The sequence below is a fragment of the Rutilus rutilus genome (assembly GCF_951802725.1).
Source record: "Rutilus rutilus genome assembly, chromosome: 3".
Lineage (NCBI taxonomy): Eukaryota > Metazoa > Chordata > Actinopteri > Cypriniformes > Leuciscidae > Rutilus > Rutilus rutilus.
The window spans coordinates 17,701,611-17,725,543 of NC_140211.1; the positions used below are offsets into that span (position 1 = coordinate 17,701,611).

The following is a 23,933-nucleotide window of genomic DNA, read 5'->3' on the forward strand; positions in this document are numbered from 1 at the left end:
TTCTGTATGAACTATAGTAGTAGCCTAACTGATGTCAGTCTCGTTTTTGTTATCGCGCTGGCCTTGAATATCACCTGGTTGTAACCAGGGTTCGAATTACGGGGGAGCTAAGGGGAGCTCGGCTCCCCTGAAAAGGACCTGGGCTCCCCTGAAAGCCTACTTTGAGACATTTAGGGGGAGCTCTAAAACACTGTCCATTTTTTTGTGTCGCATATAGATTTGGATTTTCTGTACATTTTTTGTACATTCTGTACAAGGGAAAACTCCTTTTCTCGAGAATATTGAAGCCTTTATTTTAAAACGTATTGCAGCAGCACAGGCGAGAGCGCTGATGGGCTGTGCTGAGGCAACTGCACAAACCAATGGCGAGAAAGCAGAAGCACGCGATCCAATAGGAGCGCTTGGCGACCTGCCAGACTCTGCGCGCCAAATAGAAGAGTATAAATACAGAGAAAACTCGCCATATGACAGATCTAATCGACTGAAGCGAAAACACCTGACGTGAGAGAAATAGCACGGCAAGCCAACGCAGTACTCGTTCCCTTATCTCCGAGGTAAGGGAACCGAGGTTACGTAAGTAACCAAGTACGTTCTGTACTGTTTACTGTAAAACTATTGTTTTAAATGCCCGAACATGCACCAAAAGCGTTAAAATCAGTCAGGGAGGATCGGAAAATAGGGCTCCCCCGAAAGCCACTTTGTAATTCGAACCCTGGTTGTAACCATATTGAACATTATATAAAAATATAGCCTACATCATGTAACATTTATCTTAACATATAACACTAGAAAGTCTATAACACTAAAATCTTGATTAACAGACAACTGCATTTACGTAGCCTCTCTAACGTTACCACACATAAAAACGGGCGGGAACAGCTCCGAAAGAAGGCAGTGACTGGATCTAAAACCTGCCATATATCTCAGACTCTGTAAGTTACTGAAACCACACCGAAAACACACGTTGTCCGTTCACATATTATGGGTCAAATACGGTTATTCACAGAACAGTGCAGATTTGTTTCGTTTTTTCTGACTGTTGAACTGTGGCTGTCAACAACATAAAATAATCACGATCCATCTTATGATTTATATCTTTAGAAAACAAAATGAAACCATAGTAATTTTGTTCATGTGTTTAAAAATGATTGCTTATCTTAAGTTTGCATGTTAACTTTTGACAGCTGAAAAACGAATCTAGTGGGACCTCCTTGTGGCCCCCAGACCCATTTGGAAACCTGTTATGACCGCCTGCAGAAAGCATGTTGCCTCATATTTATGTGAAAAATTACTAAAAATGTGTCACGTTCCCACCTATTTGAGACCTGATTAAGCATAACGTGTATCATCACCTATTAGTGCATGTGTATTTAATGGGCCTTGTATAAAATAGCTGTAGTTTACACAGAGTACCAACAAACTCATCTGGTCATTTTCACTTTATTCTGAAAAAGAAAAAAATCTAAAACAAAAATAGTCACAAGCAAATCCAGTTAATATGTAAACAGTTCTCACATACATACATACAACATTTTGGAAGAAACGAGTACTCTCGCACGAGCTTCCTCGGGAATCATCTTTAGTGTTTTGATGCTTCTGTGTTTGTGCCTTTAAGAGCGAGATGAAATCAGTGTATTTCAGAGTTGCAACAAAAAAAATCAAGTATTTTGCATCACTTAGTGCTTAGTCAATATTTACTATTACTACATAAATTCACTACCTAACAATATCTCAAGGACCTAATTATACAAACGACAAAAACCGCTTCACCCAGGACGATTCTATCAGCATGGCTCTTCAATGGCAGAGTGAGTTTCCTGACACCAGGTGTACTTCACAACACTCGGCAGTGCCTGTAGTCATGCACACTAGGTGATGTGCAGCTGTTGCCATAGAGATGGTGGAAGGAACAACTGAGTCTGTTGTCGTGGCAGTTTTTAATTCCAGTGTATAAGGTTTTACCCCACAATTTTGGTTAAACTTCCAGCTTCCGCTGAGCTTTTTATGACAGATGGTGTTTCAATAGCTGTAGTTAGAGTGGAAGCAGTTGTGCTTGAAACTGTTCACGAGGTATAGCTGTAGGACCTGAGGTCAGATGTGTTCGTGGGGTTTGTTTTTTGGCAAGACTGGAAGTTTATATGCATTTATATGGAGGGCTCTTCTCGGTCCTGAAGTGAAGAAGCAGATCACACTGTGTGTTTCATCCTTCCTGAATTGCTAAATGTGTTTTGGTACATGTCCAGCTTTGCTTCCAGTTCACCTCTGGGTTTTCTTTTTCTTTTCATATTTCTCTTGAGAGGCATTACTACATTGCCCTTTTACACTGATTTGAGACCAAATTAGGTCTCCTAAAAACCATTATAAAAAGGCAAATGTTCCATGGTGATCAGTGTGACTGGGGGGATTCCACCTTCAGCCCCACCAGTGAGGGCGGCAGCTGTCCAGCAGAGGCAGAGGAGGAACTTAGAGAGTTCCTCAGTGCCCCCTGGTGGAGCGAGGATGCCACCGCAGGTCTGATGAGCGGAGGGGGAGGGGGAGGGTGATTGTGGGGCGTCCGGTTTTGTAGAGGTCGCGTCTGTAGCGGGGGAGGCTGGCGCAGCAGGCTAGGGGGCGCTGAGGGGGGTGCAGGGCGCAATAAGGGTGGAGGTTGAGTGAGGGGTGGGGAGGACTGGGCAGAGTTGGGGTTCCCACCAACACTAGCATCCGAAGAGGGCAACAGACTGTCAGAGTGAGGCGGAGAGATGCCGTCCATCTTCACCTATAATAACAGAGAAAGATAGAAAAGAGAAAATGAATTCCACGGTTGTTGTTAACTGTTCTTTATCTCCAAGATAAAAGCCCTGCCTGCTGAAACAAGTCCTATCCCACCTATTACACAACTCAAAATCTCTCTTACCTCATCATCTTCCGCTCCTGCCGACCCATTTAGCTCCGTGTTCACAGTTCTCCCGCTGCTCCCTTGTACCACTTCCTGTTCTGCCTGCCATTCACGTAGCACCTCCTCAAGATTGAAGCGTCTCCGGTAGCTGACGAAGAACGAGCTGACCTGCACTGACGTCTTGTTGCCAATCACGTCCGCTATGGCTGCAAAGTCTTTACCGTATCGCCTAATAGCTGGGGAGCATGTGGATGGAAAATAGCTACATGATAAATCTGTTCACAGCAATGCTTAAAATAAAACAATATTATGCATTCAATCTGTAATACCTCCTACTTGCAAATCCTCTGACATCTTGCTTTAAAATGTCATTGAATACTTCGAAGGTAATAGCTTTAGATGCACTCGCACAATGACATTTCTTAAAGTTGGCACAAACCAGAAATTGTGCCCAGAGAAACATAACATAACATTACATAACAAAAACAAGAAAAGAGACTTAACTACTGCAAAGTGAAAGTGAAATCATGAAAGATTACTCTGAGGTGAATAGGAACTCCCTAATTTGACATGAGACCATCAGTTTGGGTAATATGAACATACTAGTAATGTTTACCATACTTTTAGGACAGGTATTAGTTGTACCATACATTTTAGCAAGTTAAGTATTAGGTTAGCTGGATTTAGCTACTTTATGATGTTTTCAATATGTATGCAAGTAAACAAGTGAGATTTTTTGGGAGGATCTTCTCTGCTCTCAAACCAGGAATTACAGAAGCATTCTTTTATTTATTTTTACCTATGGATGCATTAAATTAAAGCTCTGGCTGATAACCAATAAAAATACATTAAAATTCTACACAATTTTGTCTAAATAAATAACACTTCAAACTAAAATCAGTGGTTTTAAATGCTACATGTGAATTTAGGCATCACATCATTATAATGTACAATATGAAATATGGATATTAATTTTGAGATCTGTTCTTAAATTTATGGATTTCAGGAATTATAGATAATGATATTCCAGCTCACCTTGAACAGCCAGGAGCTGCTCCTCCGTCGTCCAGCGAGTGTTGATTTTTTGTGAGGGCTGAAGGAAATGCGGCGCATGGAGAAAAATGAAGAGTATAATGTAGCATAACTATGGCATTTTGATCAGAATCGACATTCACACTCTCAAAATATATTAAATGGCATTTCATATTGTGCCTTGCTTTAACCACACAATATACTGCAGTTCCAATTTTTCAATGTAGTGTGAATGACAAATGTGTGTGGTTTGTGTATCAGAGCAATGCAGATGAAACCTTACCTCTGAAGGTCTCATGCCTTCAATCTCATCACCCAAGCTGTGCTTGAGAACGCTGTTGGTTTGCTTGATACTTTGGACCTAAAAACAAAACAGAGCCAAAAATGTTCTGAGAGGTGATCGCATTTCTTATTATCATCAATGTTAAAAACAGGTTTTGCTGCTTAATTTTTTTTTTAGTGACGATAACATATTTTTTCATGATTCTTTGATGAACAGAAATTTCAAAAGACCAGCATTTATTAGAAATAGAAATGTCACTTTTGATCAATTTAACACATCCTTGCTGCTTAAAAGTATTAATTTCTTTAAAAGTCTTACAAACACTACCAAAACATTGTGATTTGATACTGAAAGTGTGTATCCATGCACATTACCTGTCTCTTAAGTGACACTAGTTGTGTGTCCAGCTGTCTGATAGAAACAGTTCCTGAATCAGTGGACGCAGAGAGGGTGACGATGTCCTCCTGTTCCAGGTACATGCCTTTAGGAGGCCTGCGGCGAGCACGGAGAGGGTGGTGTCGGTACTGCGCACCCTGGTTCTCTTTCCGAGTCGGAACAGACTTGCTTGAAACTTTATCACTCCCTCCTCCATTTCCAGAGTTCTGCTTTGCAGCCTGAAAAGCAGCACACAAGTAGTCTTTTTTAAAATTAAGATTTTAGGATCATTATGAATGTCTGAAGGAAAATGTGTATCTTAGGTCCTGTGTATCACTGGTCATTTTATTTCAATAATTTTGAAACAACTTTTTGCCTTAACTAGTCCCTGACCAATGATTTTTATAAGTACTAATATTCCATTTAGTCACTAAATTAATATAGAATTAAAAGCTGTATGTATAATTATGAAAGAATTAGATAAATGTGTTGACAATTCTTATTTTGTATGAAATATAAATTATTTATCTGTGCACATCATTATTTAAAAAATAATTACTGTGCCCTTGCAATCTTTAATTAGAATAACTTCCCCTCCCTCTTGCATCATCATCTCTTCTCTGAAGATGTTTTTACCAGCGCGAGGGCGGGACAACCTGTCACTCACATGACATCACAGCAATAGCTAACCACAACCATCCAATCAATTCTCAATAGACAAAATCAAGTCCCGCATTTTTTCTTGTTCGAAGACGATCGCAACTTCCGTTTTATGCCATTGAGTCTAGTTATCTGTTACACCATAGGCTCACCTCTTTCTTGGCGTTGATATCAAAATCACTGTCACTGCCTGGTTCTCCTTCCTCTACCTCATCATTACTGGCAGGAACAAAAATACACACTTTGTAACCGTGCATGTCTGAGAGCCACAAGCGTTATGATTCATTGTCATTTCTCTCCATATTTCTCTTTTACCTCTCATCCTTTTCTCTCTTGCTGAGGAGCTTGCGTGCTTGGCGGTCCATGACACTTGTTCGGGTTCTAGTTTTCTTCCAGGAGTAGTAATACTTAACCAGGCTTGAGATCAGCTTGTCTGGAAGCTGGGAAAAAAAAAACAAGCTGATTAACACTCTGAAAAAGAACAAGATTCCTGAATCAAATTTGTAACATTGAGTATGTGAACTCAATGTCAGATGTTCTTTAGAACTTTCTTAAAACATTTCAACAGAAGACATTACAACAGGTCGGTCTCAATACAAGACAACAGCTCATAGTGTTAAAGTGAGACCTCTCTATGACTCTTTACGTGGATGTGTGATTCTACATTGGGCCGTATCTCAAAATGCCTGCTCTTCTGTAGTTGCAGGCAGATGTGAGAGCAGCAGATGACTCTTATATAACCCATCTTGCCTCCATCCCTCCCGCTCACCATCTGTTGGATGCGATGGAAGCTCTTGCCATGAAAGCTGAAAGCCTGTTCAAACAGAACTTTGTCTTCCACTGTCCACTCATCAGGAAAGGGAGTGAAGTTAGCCAGGTCAGCCAGTGACTTCTCCACATCATGCTTGTGCCACAGAAGCATGCCAAGAGCCTGTTGATATAAGACAGATGCACTGTAACAGTCATCTATGCGTCCATCTAGAGGAATTCCCTATCATGCCAAACATTTAAGTGGAATGGTACCTGTTCCATGTTGTATCCGTGCTTCTCTTTGGCCATCAGAATATATTCATCCACTGAGAGAGAATGGAAAATAAAGTTTCTTTACAATTCAAAATGGCAGATTTGGTGACAGTGTACCAAGGAATGGGAATTGCTAACGACTTATCAATACACACAATGATGGTACCTACAATATGAATACATTGAAAGGCATCACACATAATAGAAAACAAAGAATTTGAATAAACATAAATAAAAGGGCTGTGAATCTTTGAGTTGACAGTGAATCGATTCAAAATAATGATTCACTGGGTTTCAATTTGATTCAAAGTTCAAAACAAATCAATTGGATTTGATAAAAGATTTTTTTTTTAAATACATTTATAAGATTCTTTAAATATTTTATATATCTTAGGCAAGAAAAAAAGAAATACAAACGAATCTAGACCCTTTTTTTTTTTAACAATGAAGAGCAGAATGAAAACAGAGTGTAGACTACATAACCAGAGACTGAACAGTTACTTTGACCAAACCCAGATATCACAACACAACATAATTTGACTATTTTTAGTTACACATATATGCAAATAAAGAAAAGCATTTAAATATTGCACATTATCTTAATGAATCATGATTTATTTCAACATTTTAAATGGATTATTGTGATTCACAATTTAAAGGTAGTTTCAATCTTGTGAAAAAATACACATTGCATCTACATACAACTGCACAGTATACTGGCTTCTTTTTTAGAATAAGAAAAGTTTCTTTCCTTTTCTAAAGCACTCCTCATCAATGAGTCAAACTCTCAGCCATTTTTAGACCTTTTTATGTGTGAATAATTGTTCCTTACACATGGCATCGGACACTTGGCTGTTTGGTGACCAGACCAGCATGCTCCTCTGTTCATTCTCACTGTACCGGGATGCACAGTCTGTCAACACAAAGAACAAACATGTCTGTCACAAGGCACAGCAGCCTCTCTCAAATACCTCTGCAATTGTTTCCTCCTCACACAACCTTGTTTTTTCACTTCTCTATGCCTCTCTGCTGTTTTTTGGTATATATATATATACTCAAAGACTATAGCTGTGTTCTCTCCTACTCCCCATAACTTGAGTGCACACAGAAACACCTACACACAGCCCTTTATCTTATCATGCTCATGCAGACTGTGAAAAATGCATGGAGTTCAGAGATATATTCATCTCTTCAGAGATTAACTCCCATCTTCCTCTTTACCTGGTTTAAACTCTGGGATCTGTGCCTGGTAGTCCCCACCAACGCGGATCATACTGTCTGTTTCAAAAGAGCAAGAGCAAAAAGGACGGTCAGGGAGAAGAAAAAAAAAACACAGGCACAGTCAGGCAGGCATAGTTAAAAACAGGCAGTGCATCCTCACAGACGGCAGAGGGAGAAAAGTGGGTGGAGGGAGAGGAGGAAAAGAGAATAGGGATGCTTGACCGAATACACATACAGACACTGATACACTGAAACATTTTACACTTAAACTATTTAGGATTGAAACTACGCTAAAATGTAAGGGAATAAAGGTGCAGATGGTGGCTTGGTGTTGCTGGGTTTGTGTGTGAATGTGTCAGACACACCATGTGTGTGTTCCTCATCGCTGCTCTCTTCCTCAGAGTGCTGGCTGTTCCCGTTCGTGACTGTTTTGGCCCTGCTTCGGGACAGCACACCAGACCCCGATCGCTCCATCACTGATGGCATGGCTGAGAGAGAGAGAGAGAGAGAGAGAGAGAGAGAGAGAGAGAGAGAGAGAGAGAGAGAGTTCAAAACAATCAGCATTGAGGCCTTTGTTTTCAAAGTCTTAAAGGGATAGTTCACCCCAAAAAAATTCTGTCCTCATTTACTCACCTCATGTCTTTCCAAACTTGAACAGTTTTTAGTAAATGATGGATGATAATTGTAAATACTGTATATAAATTATGCCTTTAATCTAGCTGCATCTTTGATGCTAACTAATTCTAATTGACTAATATAACAAGTTATGCTTCTTGGAAAGAATTTGACCTGTTTTTATTCATAAGACATATTATTGCTGTAAAAAAATTTAATAAAATTGTCTAACAGCAATATTACAACAAAACAGACAACCAGCACAAGGAGGTAAGATAGCTTGTCAGTTGAATCACCACATGAGGTTCCTTTGGTTTCTTTATTGACTTCCTCAAGTAACATTTTTCCAACGGTCACATGATTATACAAACGTATTTTCTTTCTAAGAACAGCCGCAGTCTGTTATGAAATGTGGTGATAAAATCTAATTAGTCTCAAATTAGTAAACAACTGAAGTATATCTGACTGTATGGAAATGAAGTCTTGCTCAAGAGATAGAAAGATGTTGTGGAGGTTTAAATGCTCTTGGCGGTGTTTTGAGCGGCAGGTGATAGAGTTAATTTCGCCTGGCTGATGTATCAAACCACAAAGCGCGGGATATACACTTTAGTGAAATGTTTCTAAATTTGTAACGAATTGAGATAACTTTCATTTATTTCAACGCCAATAAATGAGACCTTGAAGACTCAGTGGACAAGAAAGTCTTTGTTTCGCGAATGCTTCCAGAAAACTAAGCTGACATTTATCATTTTACAAAAATGTAACGTAGCCTACATGAACAGTTCCAGAACAACAGTTACCACCATCCTTTAATCGTAAACAATGACCAAATAATTATTTTCTTAAGCTACTGCCATTGTGATAGCCAACCACAAACTCTCGCTATTTTCATAAATTATAACTCAAGAGGCTGTTTGAATTGTGATTTTAAGCATCCAAAAAAAAAAAAGTAAAAAAAAAAAAAGTAAAATGTCTCTAATCTAAACAAGTGGACACAAAAGATGCATTTGCGAGATGAAGTACTGGTGCAATAAATTACATAGTTGGGCATAATACATTATTTTGATTACGCGTCATCAAAACCCTAAATAGGATTAAAAATTCGTTCGCACAAGTAAGTAAAAAAATCGTTATGTGTCATAAAATTAAGCGTTGAATAGAGTGTGACGTCACGACCAGTGTCTCTATTGATTGAAGTTGCCGTCCGGCTCACTCAGTGTGAATTTAAACGTGCTCTTCGGATGAGTCCAAAACACTCAGTTATGTGGCACTGAACTGTCCCTCGCATAACAGAGTGTCCAATCAACTCTTAATAGTGTTTCAGCTGAAAACAGTTATCGATTGCCCCCTTAAACTCCGAGAGGTCGCATCACTCCGACCACCATCCAATCATCCGTTCCTTGTTCATTTAAACATTTCTCTGAGTAAACGCGCACGGATTTTGCTCGGGTAATGATAATGCATCATTCAAACTTAAAAAGTACAGAAAAGGAAAAAAAGCATCTTTCCCCTCACCTCACTTTTCGCACAGTCGCTTACTCAAGCCTGGGTCCTTTTGTGTAGAGCCACGCTTATGTCCCTATTCCAGTTGATGGCTAGCTGTCGCTGAACATTTGCCTTATAACGTTAGTTGCCAGTCCGAATAGCAGTTCACTACCTGGCTTTCTTTCTTTCTCTCCTATTCAAACTTATTAAGCAAGAAATAAGTGCTGTAAAACATCAGCACTACGTACGTTTGGTAATATTCAACTACATTAAAGCTTCAGTGGATTTTCGCACGTTTCTCATTCTCTCCAGTTCATTGCATCGGTCGCATACGGATCCTATCCGTGTGTATGTGCCGGGGAGACCGAACTCCTCACAACCGAGAAAACCTTCCGCTCTGTTCGCCTCTCCCCAACTAACTTCCATGTCAATTACATAGTCCCTTTAACCGGCATCAAATGCATAACAAGTGCTTCGGACAATGTAAAGGCTCGTTTCGTGAGTAAATCTGACCCTCGCAGTTCACAAATGCGCAATATTACAAATAAAATGTTTCATGAAACCCTCGCATCGTAAAAAAGCCGTTATTCAGACGTTAATTACACCTATGTTTATATTTAGACATATTTAGAACATATCTGACAACTCTCTTCATGAAACGCGCTTTATACCGATCATTACTTTGTGCTTTACCTGCGGTGCTCCCACATTAAATCATACGGAACTACTTCCTGCTGTGTGTGCGGAGGGATCCGTCAGCTGTGCAATGCAGTGCTGAGGCTGCCTAGACCCTTCACTAATGTATGCAGGAAAGGGGGAAAAGCCTAGAACTTGCCTATTTACCTAAATAATGAGCATTTTATGATGGATATCGTGTATTAGGCTTCATATGTAGTTATTTTACAACATCCAGTTGATAAAGGGTGACTGAGTCCTAAAGAAATCAATATAATTTAGCCTACACTGTAAACCATGGACCCTGGTCTACAATAATTAAACATAACCTGAAGGTATTACAGGTGAGAATAAACTTGATATCTAGACACAACTCTAATACTGACAGAATAAAGATTAAAGACTGGATTCAGACTGGTCTTGAACACTATCTGCCAGCAAGGCCCCAAGTGATGGACAGATCCTTCCTTGTACACCCGTATACATTGATACTCTTTCTCTGTGGTTTTTGCAGACAAGAACAGAGACAGACATACCAGCACTTGTGGCACAAGACCCCTCCCAGCCATTCCCTCTCTGTCTATGTGTTTCTCTCTCCAACCATCTCCTCCCTCCCCTCCTTCATGCCTGCCAGTACTGTGCAAAAGAACCATCTCCATTTTCTCTAACTCACCTTAGTTGTCCCTTTATGATGATCTCTCCTTTCTTGTATCTCTATCTCTCTCTCTCTCCTCTTCCTCTCTGTTAGACTTCCTCCATCCTCATCACCTCTGAGTTCCTCTTTCCTCCCCTCCCCCTCTCTCTATTCCTCCTCTTCTTGCACTCCCCCCACCACCCCCCACGCGGGCGTGCGCGCGCGCACATGCACACTACTCAGAGAAAGAGGTTTTCAGTGCTGTTCTCTGCTCGCAACCACAGGCCCGAAGGTGTAGTTTTGCTTCTCTTGCCCTATTTTTAACAAGAACTCCCTGCAATAACATGGAAGCCACAACCCATTGTTCTCGTGCTACATTATAGTATGGCCTTTTAGGTCGTGATCAGCTGATTTATAAACATTTGAATAGGTATTAAAATCACTCCATCGTGGTTATCGAACATGTATTTAAGGTTCAGTGTGAGTTGTGCTGCAACGGAAACGGTGGTTTTAACAGCGGTGAACTCTCTGACCCCCTCCCTTGTTTCCCCTCCTGAAAATGCCATCTCTCCCCGTCGCGAGACAGATTACCCGAAAACAAAAGGTTCGGGGCGGGGCTTCGTGACGGCCCATCTGCGGGAGGGGCGTGGTCAAGAATATGCAGCGTTCTTTGCATTCAACACATGGATAGACCTTATAAGTTATGGCTGTGGATTGTTTATAATAAACAAGCAATGGGTGTTCAGCAAGGGATATGTCAAGACCATCCTAGATGTGTGAGGTTCAAAGTTTACTGTAGCCTAGTGTTCGATGTATTGAAATGAATCACCACTGGTATTTAAACACGCACTCGATGCAGTTCAAGCCATGATAATTCTCCAAGGTGGAGACACACACAGTAGCAGTTCCTCCACAGTAGCAACTTAAGTTGCTGCCCTGTATTGTCAACTAGTGCACCCTTGTGGACAAAAGAGGTACTGTAGGGTCATTATAGGCCTCTGATAATACTTCATTCCCTAATAAGGACAATGTTGGTCAGGTGGATTACCTAAAAACATATATATCCATTATAATAAATATATTTATCATATAAATATGATACCAAGCATTTCTCTAACATCAAAAGCTAATTCATTTCATTTATGGCCCAATGTGGCCATTCCGAGCCAAAAAAAAAAAAAAAAACATAGAGACACCATGTTTCATTGTGACCCAATCTTGCATTGTTTTACTGATGCACCTTGCACATAGAATACACAAAACAGCAACTTTCACTACAAAATAGCACAAACAAGGATTCAGAGTTGGCATATGGATTATGGAATTCCTTATGAATGAAGCCATGGCAAAAAGAAATCCTGAGGGTGACAGGCTGGTGCCAAAGGGTAATAAATGTTATGTTACACTCGAGTTTACAAAGACTCCAAGGAAACAAATAGGCCAACATCACTGATGTAGTTTTAGTTTTGGAGTGCCAGTATTACATGAAACAAAAGACTAGAGATGATGGATGCCAACAATAAATAGACACTTTCTATTTTTCTCCATTTGTAAATCAGGTTGTATTAGCAAACATGGCTTAAGACAGTGAAGTCATGATGTCACAGAACTGTCCTGTTCTACAGCTTATTCGGAATACTTTCTTCTTGATGTGATTGAATATATAATTATATATATTCCAATAGAATATGCAAATGTGATTTAAAAACAACGTTTTATATAACTTGTGCACAATATTTATTTTGTGACTTTTTAAGTATCCTGTATCCCCTAATTTTTGAAAGAATGTTTTAGGTTGCAAAAAAAAAAAAAACAGCATTCACGATAATCATCCCCCAAAAAACTGCCATTTATATCAATTACTTGTCATTAACAACAATTTATCTTTACAGCTCCTCTAGGTTACTAAACACCTTTTTCAACATAAGGAAGCATGTGGAGAGAGCTTGACCCTTAACCCCAAACCCTATGTCGTCATTTCCCCAAGACTCAACGGCTAATGCCCAGTGTTGCTGAGAGGGAAAGAAAAGAGTGAAGAGAGGGAGGGAGGAAAGGAGAAGGAGATAAAGAAAGGGAGAGTAGAGCGCGGAAATTTCGTCCCCGCTTCTTGGCGCGAATCTGGCAGGAAAAAATAAAAGCGAACAGCCGTCGCTAGTTCCTATATAGAGTGTTTTTCAAGCTGCCAACCCTGCGAGCTCCTGTATTATATCAGACTAGCTCGCTCGTTAGCATTTTTAACATTCTTTACCACAGACCACATCTCATCTTCTGATCTCTAACTTTTTTAAAGCATTTTAGAGTGCAATAGTCGCGTCAAGGTGGTCGTATAAAATCTGCACAATGGGGGTGAGTTTGTATGTCCATGTTGTATGTTGTTAGCTTTGCTCTTTCTTGGGTTTTGATGAATGTGTGCGGCAATTTGAACAAAGACTGATGGAAGCAAATCATGATCCCCGGAAAGAGTGTATGTGAATGCATGTGTGTTGGGTGTGTGTGCTGGAGGTAAAAAACCTGGAGCTCATGAAAAACGAGGGGGTGGTGGTGAAAATTTGGTGGTTTAAAGATGTTCTGGTCCCGAATACATTATTGTAGTGTCCATCTAAGTACACAAATGTCCACCTCAAATGGTTTCTGGTTCATTTCAGGTGCCTCGCCGACTGCGCCATTTCTTTAACACTAAGCACAATAACACTGATACATATATAACACGGCAAACTGTTGCTGTTTTCATCAAACTGCCTGTATTATCAGTTTCCAACAGTCGATGCATCAAAGTCATAGCAGGAGCTGGTCAGATATGGTGTATTTGAGCTCCATAACACAGGCTTTTAATTCGCATGATGCCATTACCAACTGCGAGATCAAACCTTTCACGGCAGCGCTATAGTGCTCGGTCCGTAGGGTTGGGATGATACGTTTGTGTGGCAGTAGTGAACTTTATGTACTGATTCCTCCATCGTCAAGCCCTTAGAAAACTATTAATAACCACGTTCATCTCCACGTGCTTTGTGTTCTCAGCACCTGTTTCCTGCTTCTCTTGCCATTGCTATACCTTGAGCTAAAGAAAAGCTTGCTTTCTGCTCCTCGAGCTAGAGATGTGCTCTTCTTGATAATATAGATTTGTAATTTTTTCAAACGGGCTTTAAATCCTCACATTTACAGAAATATCACTATCCTATGATGTCCACAAATGGGTCACTAACCATGATAGAAACAAATGCAATTTGCTTGCGATTGATGCATATTGACCTGGATACATATTTTGAGATTTTCAGCTTTTGTGCAATAATTACTTATAAAGCTAAAATAAACAACATTTTGTAAATTGCTAGCTAATATTATTTATTAATTGGTAAATATGGTAAAATAAGCATTTAATTCCAAATTTTTTGGACAAGTTCAAAATAACATTTCGAGAGTATCTTGTGCTTCAGTGGAACATCTACTAAAAAATGTACTTGATTTGATGATCCATTTAGACTTCATTTAATATCAGATTGTTTTAAGTTTTTCAAAAAGCCTATAAGTTCAGGACAAAAGATCCAAGATTATCAAATGTCTCAGATTTTGAGTCGAGTCACATTTTTCTATCCTGTGCTTTATGCAATACAGTCTTTCAAAGCAGCTTCAATGTAATAAACAGGAAAATAACAGTCTTAAAGGGATAGTTCACCCCAAAAAAATATAATTCTGTCATTGATTACTCACCCTCATGTCTTTACAAAACCCCGTAAGACTTTAGTTCATCTTCGCAACACAGATTATCTTTTTGATGAAATCTGAGAGTTTCTGTCCTTTCGTTGACAGTTACGCAACTACCAATTTTACGCTTCAAAAAGGCTCATAAAAAAGATTGTAAAGCTAATCCAAATGAATTGAGCAGTTTAGTCTTAATTTTCTTTAGAGACTTGATCGCTTTATATGATGAACAGATTGAATTTAGGCTTTTATTCACATAAATATTCATCAAGGCACACATCAGTTGTGGTAAACGGAAGCTCAATCATGTTTGCTTTGTGTGAGAACTGATAAGGTTCATTCTCACGTTACGCAACACGTTTGAGCTTCAGATTTCCTGAAGTTTGTTCTCGCGTGTCAAGCAGGTTCAGATGAACTTTTTATGTTCGCTGATCAATGTTTATATGTGAATAAAAGACTTAATTAAATCCGTTAATCATATAAAGCGATCGATTCTATTCAGGACTAAAACGCTCAATTCATATGGATTAGTTTTACGATCTCTTTATGAACTTTTTGAAACATCAAAGTGTCAGTTGCGTAACTGTCAACTGAGATTTTATTAAAAAGATCTTCATTTGTGCTCTGAAGATGAACGAAAGTCTTACAGATTTGGAACAACATGAGGGAGAGAAATTAATGACAATTTCATTTTTGGGTGAACTAACTCTTTTTAATGTTGTAAAATCAATCAGTTATGAAATGACTTCAATTTCAGCTGTAAAGCAGCTCTACAGAAAACAATAGTGCCATTATTCGGGCTTAATTTAAACCAGTGTTGATTCAGTTCATTGCAGAACTCACTATATGTCTATTCATATTATTCCGACCATCAACCACCCTGCTCTCTAGAGTAGAATTATTAAAAACTTTATCAGATGTCTGTTTATATTTGCTCTGAAATTTCCCAGATTTGTTGTAATATAAAGTATGCATTTTTCAGATGGTTTTGTTCAGTCTTTATCTGAGGGTGGTGTTTGACAGTATGTCTTTCCGTTACCATTTAGAGAAAATCAAACCGAGCAAAGGAGAAAAAGCAGAGAAGACTTGAAGAACGGGCAGCTATGGATGCAGTGTGTGCTAAGGTGGAAGCAGCCAATAAGGTATGACTAATTGAGAACATCTGAAAGAAACATTTTCAAAATATGTGTGGACTTGTCTTAAAATTGTGTATGCAATGTTTGTTTAGGCTCTTGCAATAGATAAATATTGATGCAATGTGTGTCCCATATTTATATATTTTTTTTACTTTTTTAACAGCTTGAAGATCCTCTGTCTGCCATGCCAGTGTTCAAAAAGTATGACAGAAATGGGTATGTTGTCTTTGTTTTCCCCTTTACCAGAAGTGTCTGTCTGTAAACTGGTGAACTAAAAATTAAAAAATGTTCTGTTATACTAATATTGTGAATGTCTGAATCGGTCACAGGCTAAACCTGGTGATTGAGTGTAAACGGGTAGCTGCATTGAATCCAGATACAGTGGAGTGGGCCTATGAGTTGACTAGAGCCAACATGCAGACGCTGTAGGTATTGAGCAAGTCAACATGTGGGGTAATCCAACATCCCATATTGTTACTGCCTTTGAAGTTCATGCTGCTTTAATTGTCAAATTTTTTGTGTCTGGCATCTTGAGCTTTCCCGTATAGTTTCTTAATGGATGCCTGTTAGCATTTTGTGTCCCTTTGACATTCAGTTTTGTCCCTGTGAACAAGTATATAAATGTACATGTGCTGCTTCTGCGAAATGTGAATTGTTGTTCCATTGTTTTGGCAGATATGAACAGAGTGAGTGGGGATGGAAGGAGAGAGAGAAAAGGGAGGAGATGAAGGACGAGAGAGCATGGTATCTCCTGGCCTTTGATGCTGACTCCACGCCTTTAGCATTTTCCCACTTTCGATTTGACGTGGAGTGTGGAGATGAGGTTTTATATTGGTAATGTTGCTTTAATTATTACTGATCACACGGGACAGCTATGAATTTCTCTTTGAGGATTATTAAAAATCTGTCAGTTTATTAAGGGTACGTTTACATGACAACGATGTACTAAAAAAACGAAAAGTTTTTCCTTCGCGTTTTTAGCGTACAGACAACAACGTTATCAAAACGATCCCTGTTCCCACGGGTCCTCGAAAATGATTACATTTTGTATTCATGCCAGGCCAGTAGTTGGCGACGTCACTTTGTAAAGAAACACTTGGCGTCTATAGACTGAACAAGTCATACACACGTGCATGATGCCACAGTTTGCACAAATTTGCGTTTTTGTAGTTTACACTGTGACAGTAACGGTTATTGAAAACATTGAAACCAGTTTTCAAGGCCCCAAACCGCTGTTGTCATGTAAATAAGCAACCAAAACGCACAAGGTTTTCTGTGTTTAGTTGGAAACGGTGTTGTGTAAACGGCCCCTCAGAATGCACAATGTTTTAGTACAATTTTGGTTATTGGCTGATAGAGGTGGGAGTTGTTGTTGTTGTTTTTTCAACCACTGAACAATTTGTCCCAGGAACTTTTTTCCCCCCAGACCGGTTGCTGTCTGCGTTTCCACCGCTGTCTAAAGTACCGTGAAGATTAGGCAAATTAGTCCGGTGACGCAGGACTGCGCGCTACTTTACAGTTCCCACTGGATTTCATCCTCTGAATTTAAGCTTAATAAAGCCTGATCCTCGTCGTCGGTCCATCTGTCTTATTTTTTAAACTCCATTGTTGATTCGAATAGCAAACAACTGTTACTGCACACACCGCAACAGATGGTGGTTGAAATAAAATGCTGCGTGGAGTCAACCAATCAAAATGCGGCATGAACTCAACCAATCAGCATGTTCAGCGCCCAAGTCCCACCCCCAAAAGTTCCTGTACTTTGAAGAAGTACTACCTCGCAAGCAGGGACTTTCGGAGGAGTAAATTTTTACACGGAACTTCATTTAGACCCTGGTTCCTGTGGTGGAAACACACCGATTACCACCCCAAAGTCCCTAGTTCCTAGGGAAAGTTCCTGCGGTGGAAACGCGGCTTAACACTAACTTAGGCCGTGTTTACACTTTTTTTGTTACACCCAGTATTAAGATGCGTTTCGGTCGATCGGATCATAATAGACGAGGGAGTCTCTTTTGTCCACTTTCAACCACTTCTGTCCTGATTTCTTCAAAGGAAGAGGTGTATGGGTGGTTTTCAGATCTTTCGATCGAATGGACAAAATTCATTCTCGGAATTTCCATTGTAAATTTGTGGTGAAAAGTGGAACTGCAGCGTGCTGTAATTGAGATTTCAGGCTGCCCCACTTATTTTCACATTACCTTATGTGAACCTTGCTTCAGACCAAGACGCTATCAGTCAGCTTCAGCTATGTGTCTGCATCGGGTTATTAACTAGTTGGCATGTCTGTTCATCTTATGTGGAGTAGCGTATCAAATTAAAGTATAAACCCTTTAATTTGAACTTGCTCATGTCAATAGCCTTTATACACAGTAGTTCTGATGTTTGTTCTGAGAATAGACATTCCTCACTGGAATTCCTACATACCTTGCAATATTTTAAAACGACATTCAGACGCAATAAATACTACATTTAAGCAATTCTAAGATGTCATTCTATGCGTTTGTTGTGTGTACTAAAGGCTGTCAATCATCATTAGAGCGCCACCCTCAGGCTGAATAACGCAAGGACATTAGAATTCTGCCAAAAGTGTGTCTGATGTATTCAGTGATTAGGAAATAAAGCTTACAAAATGTTTATCATAAACTAGCGCTAAGACCCAGAATCTGCCCTACCTAAATTAAAGCGTAACTCTCGCCAAAATGCAACCTAGGGTCTTTTTGTGAATCTACCCGAGGCAAACTTTTGTTTAAAAGCCAGGGCTCGAAATTAACTTTTTTACTTGGTAGCACTGGTGCTCCCAACTTCAAAAAGTTAGGAGCACCAGCAAAAATTTAGGAGCACCCACCAAAAATTAAGGAGCACCACAACTACAAATTATATATTAACAGATTTTATTTCATCCTGTGGCCAAGATTTGAAATTTGGTCTTCTGGCTCTATATCATCTCACCCCGATGATATTGGCACATGATTTGTCATTTGACATAAATTTAGTGAAGGCAAGCTCTTCTTTGGCGATGGTGATGCGGTGTTATATTCATAGACAGTATGGTTATATTTGACGTATCCTGCCGATTAAAAGCCTTAATAATCGAACCTGATGAACCTGATTTGTTTGCCACACACCTGTCCCTGCATTTTTTGCTGGGCACTTGGCACTCTATTGCTATTAATATGCTGTATTAATCTTTGTTAATCTTAGTTAATAAAAATACAGCTGTTCATTGTTCATTAATGTTACTTCACAGTGCATTAACTATGTTAAAAAAATATATAAAAAAAATCAATAATGTATAGGCTATTAGTAGCCCAAATGTTGCAATTAACATGGTTAACAAATTAACAAAGTGCAGTTTTTTTTAATAGTAGGCTACAACTGTGTTAACTAGAATTTAATAAGTGGAACATTATTGTAAAGTGGTACCGATTTGTTATACACCGATTCAGACGTCTCGTGAGTGTGTTGGACAGATCAGTTGTTTTAACCATTCATTAAAGTGAATCGGTTCAAATGAGTCATTAGTTCGCGAATCGGAGTGTCATTAGTGGAAGTGTAGCATACGGCAAGCGTTGTGTGATTATCCCGGTAGTTTATTTTTTTGCACAATTCACACTCCACGGTAATTTAGGAGAAAAAAAATCTCCGAATGCTCCACGTGAAACTTCGGTCTTCCGCCCCTTTTCTATCGTGTCAAATGATTTTGATTAATATGCGCGAGGGAGAGAGAGCAAGACAGCGCTCGTGTTGTTTGAAGACGTGAGAGTGCGCGCGCGCGGCCGGGGCTTTCTCTCGTCAAGCGCAGCAGTCACTCACGCACCGATCAAAGGCTTTGGCGGCCGCCAAAAAAAATCAATGCAGGAAAAACCCCGGGATTGGTTATATAACGTTGGATAGAATGACGGTCCGGCCATCGCGTATCAGCGCACATAAGGTACACACTGTGAAGTAATTTGCAAACGTTTTTAAGAGAAATGAAAACAGGTCGCACCACAACCATTATTTGCACTCGCACAAATGCTCCCAAATATATTTTTAGGTCGCACAGATTAAATTTCAGGAGCATATGCGACCAAAATGGTCGCAATTTCGAGCCTTGAAAGCATAGAAACGCCACTTTTAAGATTGACCGTATTTTCGTTTTTGGTCAAATTGCCTTTTGAATGGGAGTGCTAGGGGGCGGGGCACTACTATGATAGCATCAAAATCGCTATTTTTAAAACACTAAGAAGGCTCGACACAACATGAAACTTTGCTCGAAGTATCACCAGGGGCTCTGCACATGAACTCGAGCATTGAGAACATTGTTTGTGTGCACAGAGTTTACTAAAAAGAAAGGTTTTGAACAACTCACTGTAGCTGTTGTTGTTTCCGGTCCTCGGCATTTTGTCAGTCAAAAACAGTCGATCTCCGAATGCGAATGAACCGACTCCATAGGAGGAAATGTCATGAAGTTGTAATTTCAATGAAAAGCATGATAACTTAGCCACTTAGCTCATGGCAATATCTATTCAAATAATAATAATAAACAAGGGGTTTCATTCAATATATCAGTCTAAATAATGTAAGCTTAGCTGACATAAACTCTCGCGTGAAGCTTTGTTGCCGGATTACGTGAGTGATGTTAGAATGCAGGAGCCTTGCAAGAGATTTTTTTACCGTAAATCAAGATGGTCGGTTTTGTGCTTTTCTTGGGCGTGAGAAGATGATGAAAAGAAACATCCCAGAAACTTTTCACCGACTGCCGTTTCGGTGCACAAGGGATATACTAAATATGTGGCTGCTTGTTTTGCAAGTAGACATCAACACACTGACCGAGACGTTAAGACAGAAGGACTACAGAGTTTGTAGTGACCACTTTGACGATGGCGACTTCAGGGTGCCTACAACAAAAGGAATACCAAAGAAATCGTTTTTGAGGGAAAATGCTATTCCAAGAGCTGTAGGCCTACAAGTTGCTGCAGAAAGAGTGGAGGTAATGCACTTTTGGTTATGTTCTATCGAAATGTTAGTGACGACAGCTTGGGATGGGATGGGGTACCTAGAAATGGAATGGGGTATGTGTGCATCATTAAACTTTGTGTGTTTGCTAGTCTTTTAATTACAAAGTTGTAAAGTTTTTGCACGGATCTTTACATGGAGTGAAATTGTGCATGGCATTTGAAAAGTCTGCCTTTACTACTATGTCAGTTAGTTAGTGGATAGGAGGGGGGTCTTGTGAGTTGCACATGTAGCCTAACCTGGATGTTACAATAGGAGTCATGTTAAAATGGGTGGGGGATGGGGTATGGCTGTGCTTATTATTGCTCATGCTGAGCCCAACAATCTTGGATGGCTGACCAAGATTCCCATGATGCCAATAAAGGACAGTAGTAATGTAATTTTGATTACCCAAAGCTGAGCATGTTGTGAAATTAAGTGGCTAAGTTATCATGCTTTTCATTGAAATTACAACTTCATGACATTTCCTCCTATGGAGTCGGTTCATTCGCATTCGGAGATCGACTGTTTTTGACTGCCAAAATGCAGAGGACCGGAAACAACAACAGCTACAGTGAGTAGTTCAAAACCTTTCTTTTTAGTAAACTCTGTGTATACAAACAATGTTCTCAATGCTCGAGTTCATGTGCAGAGCCCCTGGTGATACTTCGAGCAAAGTTTCATGTTGTGTCGAGCCTTCTTAGTGTTTTAAAAATAGCGATCTTGATGCTATCGTAGAAGTGTCCCTGGCACTCCCATTCGTGAAATGAAGATGCGGTCAATCTTAAAAGTGCCGTTTCTATCCTAATTATGCTTTTAAATGAAAGTTTGCCTCGGGTAGATTCACAAAAAGACCCTAGGTTGAATTTTGGCGAGAGTTACGCTTTAACGGCCAGGAGCCGCTACTTTAGACCCCGTTTACACCTGTGTTTAGCATCGTCCACTTGTGATCGGATTGATAAACTTTCTTAATACCAGGTGCAAACACTAATACATTTTGTATGTATCAATTTTCCCCACAGTATATTATAGTGGTATGCCAAATTAACATGTATCATTTAAAAGTATTGATTTAATTTTTTTGTTTTATTTAACATTTTAGACAAAATAGGATTGAATGAATCAGTTATTGTCCTTAACATGAAAACAGTTATCAGCTTATTGATGTATTGTGCATGTCTGTCCATTTATCATTGCACATATTGTTTTTGTGAGTGTGTGTGTGGGAGGGCTTCTGTCTCGATTGTTATTTTTGCAACGTGCGACTTCACTGATTCTCTGAGTCATGTAAGACACATGACCTCAGTGATTGCTGTTTGTATCTGACTGATTCTAATTATGTTTCCTCAGTTATGAAGTCCAATTGGAGAGTAAAGTCAGACGGAAAGGCCTGGGGAAATTTCTCATCCAAATCCTTCAGCTTATCGCCAACAGGTACCACAACAAACACAGCACTCCAAGAATTTATTCCTGTGTAGCACTTTTACCAAAACTCATAATTCACTCTCTTTCCTCAGCACGCAAATGAAAAAGGTCATGCTGACTGTATTTAAACACAATCATGGGGCTTACCAGTTCTTTAGGGAGGCTTTACAGTAAGTCCTGTCCTTCTGGACTAATACACATTCAACACTTCCTCACAATGAAATTCCTGTTCCTCCTCTGAATGCAGATTTTTATACGGGCCTCTGTGATAGACCAAACACTGGATGACAGCAGTTGCCATAGCAACAAGTGCCTAGCCAACTACTGAAAAAATCTGCAATGCTTATTCAGTGTTAAAATATGAATTCACCAATGGCTGCCCTCTTTCTTTCAGGTTTGAGATTGACGAAACGTCACCCAGTATGTCCGGTTGCTGTGGAGAAGATTGCTCCTATGAGATTCTGAGCCGGAGAACAAAATACGGCGACGTGTCGGGGCATGCGCATGGGGGCGGCCACTGTGGAGGCTGCTGCCATTAAAAGCAAGCCTTCATGTGTTCTTTCAGAGCTTCCTCATCCTCATTCCCCACATCCCGTCACCCACAATCCCCTCTTAGAAAGCCCTTGAAACAGACTCTCCTGCCCATATTCATCAATGAAACCCCCTCTATGCTTGCTCTTGGTTTTTAACTTAAAAAAGCTCATCCAGCATTTCACGTAATAAGTGATAGTATGCTTTTCTCAGTTACATAAAGGTTTGAATGACAAAAAATAGCGGTAAAAGCCACTGTGAGCCAAATGTGACTTCTCTCACCTCAGGTATCAGCATGGTGAGGGTCATCCGGAAAAAGCCTGCTTTTTTCTTGTTGTTTTTTCAGAAAGTTTCCCTCACTCATCGTCTGTTGAGTGAATGCAGGTGTTGGTCACAGTGGTTATTACAGCCATTTTACTCTATACCACTTTTCAGGGTAAATGTATTTTAACTAAAAGCGGAAGTTTGCTTCTCACTTCAAGAATATGAAAACTACAGTCTGTACTGTTTATAATTCGTAATCACTTAGACTGTCTCAGGTCATTCAACAAAATGTTTTATAACAGCTATATTAGGGAACTGATGGATGAGGATTATGTTGATGTTTGATTTGATAAAGAGGTTGGCATGTTAGCTATGGTAGATATGTACTTTCATTTTACTTTTTTTATCATAACATTCTTTTATCATGTCATTACTGTATATTTCCATTTTTTTTCTTCACTGTATATAATCTGTTTGCCATGTACATTTTATTTGCCTTCAAAAACATTGGAAAATGATATACAACACAAACAACAGTTTGAGATGAGTGTTCCTGTCTTGTGCTCTCCTGTTGAACTGAAACGAAAGGTCATTCCAGCTTTGTTATGCGTTTGATTTGTATGCAACAAATAAAGGAATCTTGTTTGACTTCTTGATATTTAGTGGACTGATTTGTTTTACTGTGTTTCAAATGTATCTTGAAAAAGCTGTTCTTAACTATTGATTTTAGTTGGGGGGAAAACTGATAGACACTGTTATCAGCTGAGACTCTGATAACCAAATCCCCACCCTCAGTTTTATTAAGAAAGGCTGCTTTGTTGTTTGAGTCCTTTGAACTTCAAGAGAGAAAAAGCATCCTCATATGTTTATTTTAAGGAATGTTTGGTTATGGCACTATTTCAAATTTTACATTAGAAATTAAAAAAATGTATTTATGTAACGGATTTGAGAAATATACTCTACCAATTCAAAAGTTTGGGGTGGATACGATTTTTAAAAAATGTTTATGGTGGTTTTGAA

General features: G+C 39.4%; 2 protein-coding genes across 6 annotated transcripts; one reads left to right on the forward strand and one right to left on the reverse strand.

Moving 5' to 3' along the window:
• Nucleotides 1-1,425: 1,425 nt before the first annotated feature.
• rcor2 (REST corepressor 2) lies at nt 1,426-20,073 on the reverse strand. Of its 4 annotated transcripts, none has more exons than XM_084403466.1 (13): nt 20,068-20,073; nt 7,838-7,960; nt 7,473-7,529; nt 7,084-7,164; nt 6,252-6,304; nt 5,998-6,159; nt 5,544-5,668; nt 5,381-5,447; nt 4,568-4,807; nt 4,194-4,271; nt 3,914-3,971; nt 2,897-3,114; nt 1,426-2,758 (listed from the first exon to the last, which is right to left on the reverse strand). In XM_084403466.1, exons 2-13 carry the CDS (start codon nt 7,956-7,958, stop codon nt 2,387-2,389), a joined length of 1,632 nt encoding a protein of 543 aa, XP_084259592.1. In that variant the 5' UTR covers nt 7,959-7,960; nt 20,068-20,073; the 3' UTR covers nt 1,426-2,386. The 4 variants fall into 4 exon arrangements, with proteins under 4 accessions (XP_084259592.1, XP_084259593.1, XP_084259591.1 ...); XM_084403467.1 differs by lacking the exon at nt 20,068-20,073 and adding an exon at nt 14,590-14,629; XM_084403465.1 differs by lacking the exon at nt 20,068-20,073 and adding an exon at nt 10,921-11,036.
• naa40 (N-alpha-acetyltransferase 40, NatD catalytic subunit) lies at nt 12,859-23,567 on the forward strand. 2 transcript variants are annotated; one of them, XR_014626675.1, is made up of 9 exons: nt 12,859-13,227; nt 15,627-15,722; nt 15,880-15,932; nt 16,046-16,141; nt 16,392-16,550; nt 22,044-22,127; nt 22,211-22,288; nt 22,513-22,894; nt 23,047-23,567. XR_014626675.1 is itself a non-coding variant. In XM_084403468.1 (8 exons), exons 1-8 carry the CDS (start codon nt 13,222-13,224, stop codon nt 22,655-22,657), a joined length of 717 nt encoding a protein of 238 aa, XP_084259594.1. In that variant the 5' UTR covers nt 12,859-13,221; the 3' UTR covers nt 22,658-23,567. The 2 variants fall into 2 exon arrangements, 1 of the variants encoding a protein (XP_084259594.1); XM_084403468.1 differs by having other exon boundaries at nt 22,513-23,567.
• The last annotated feature ends 366 nt before the right edge of the window (nt 23,568-23,933 follow it).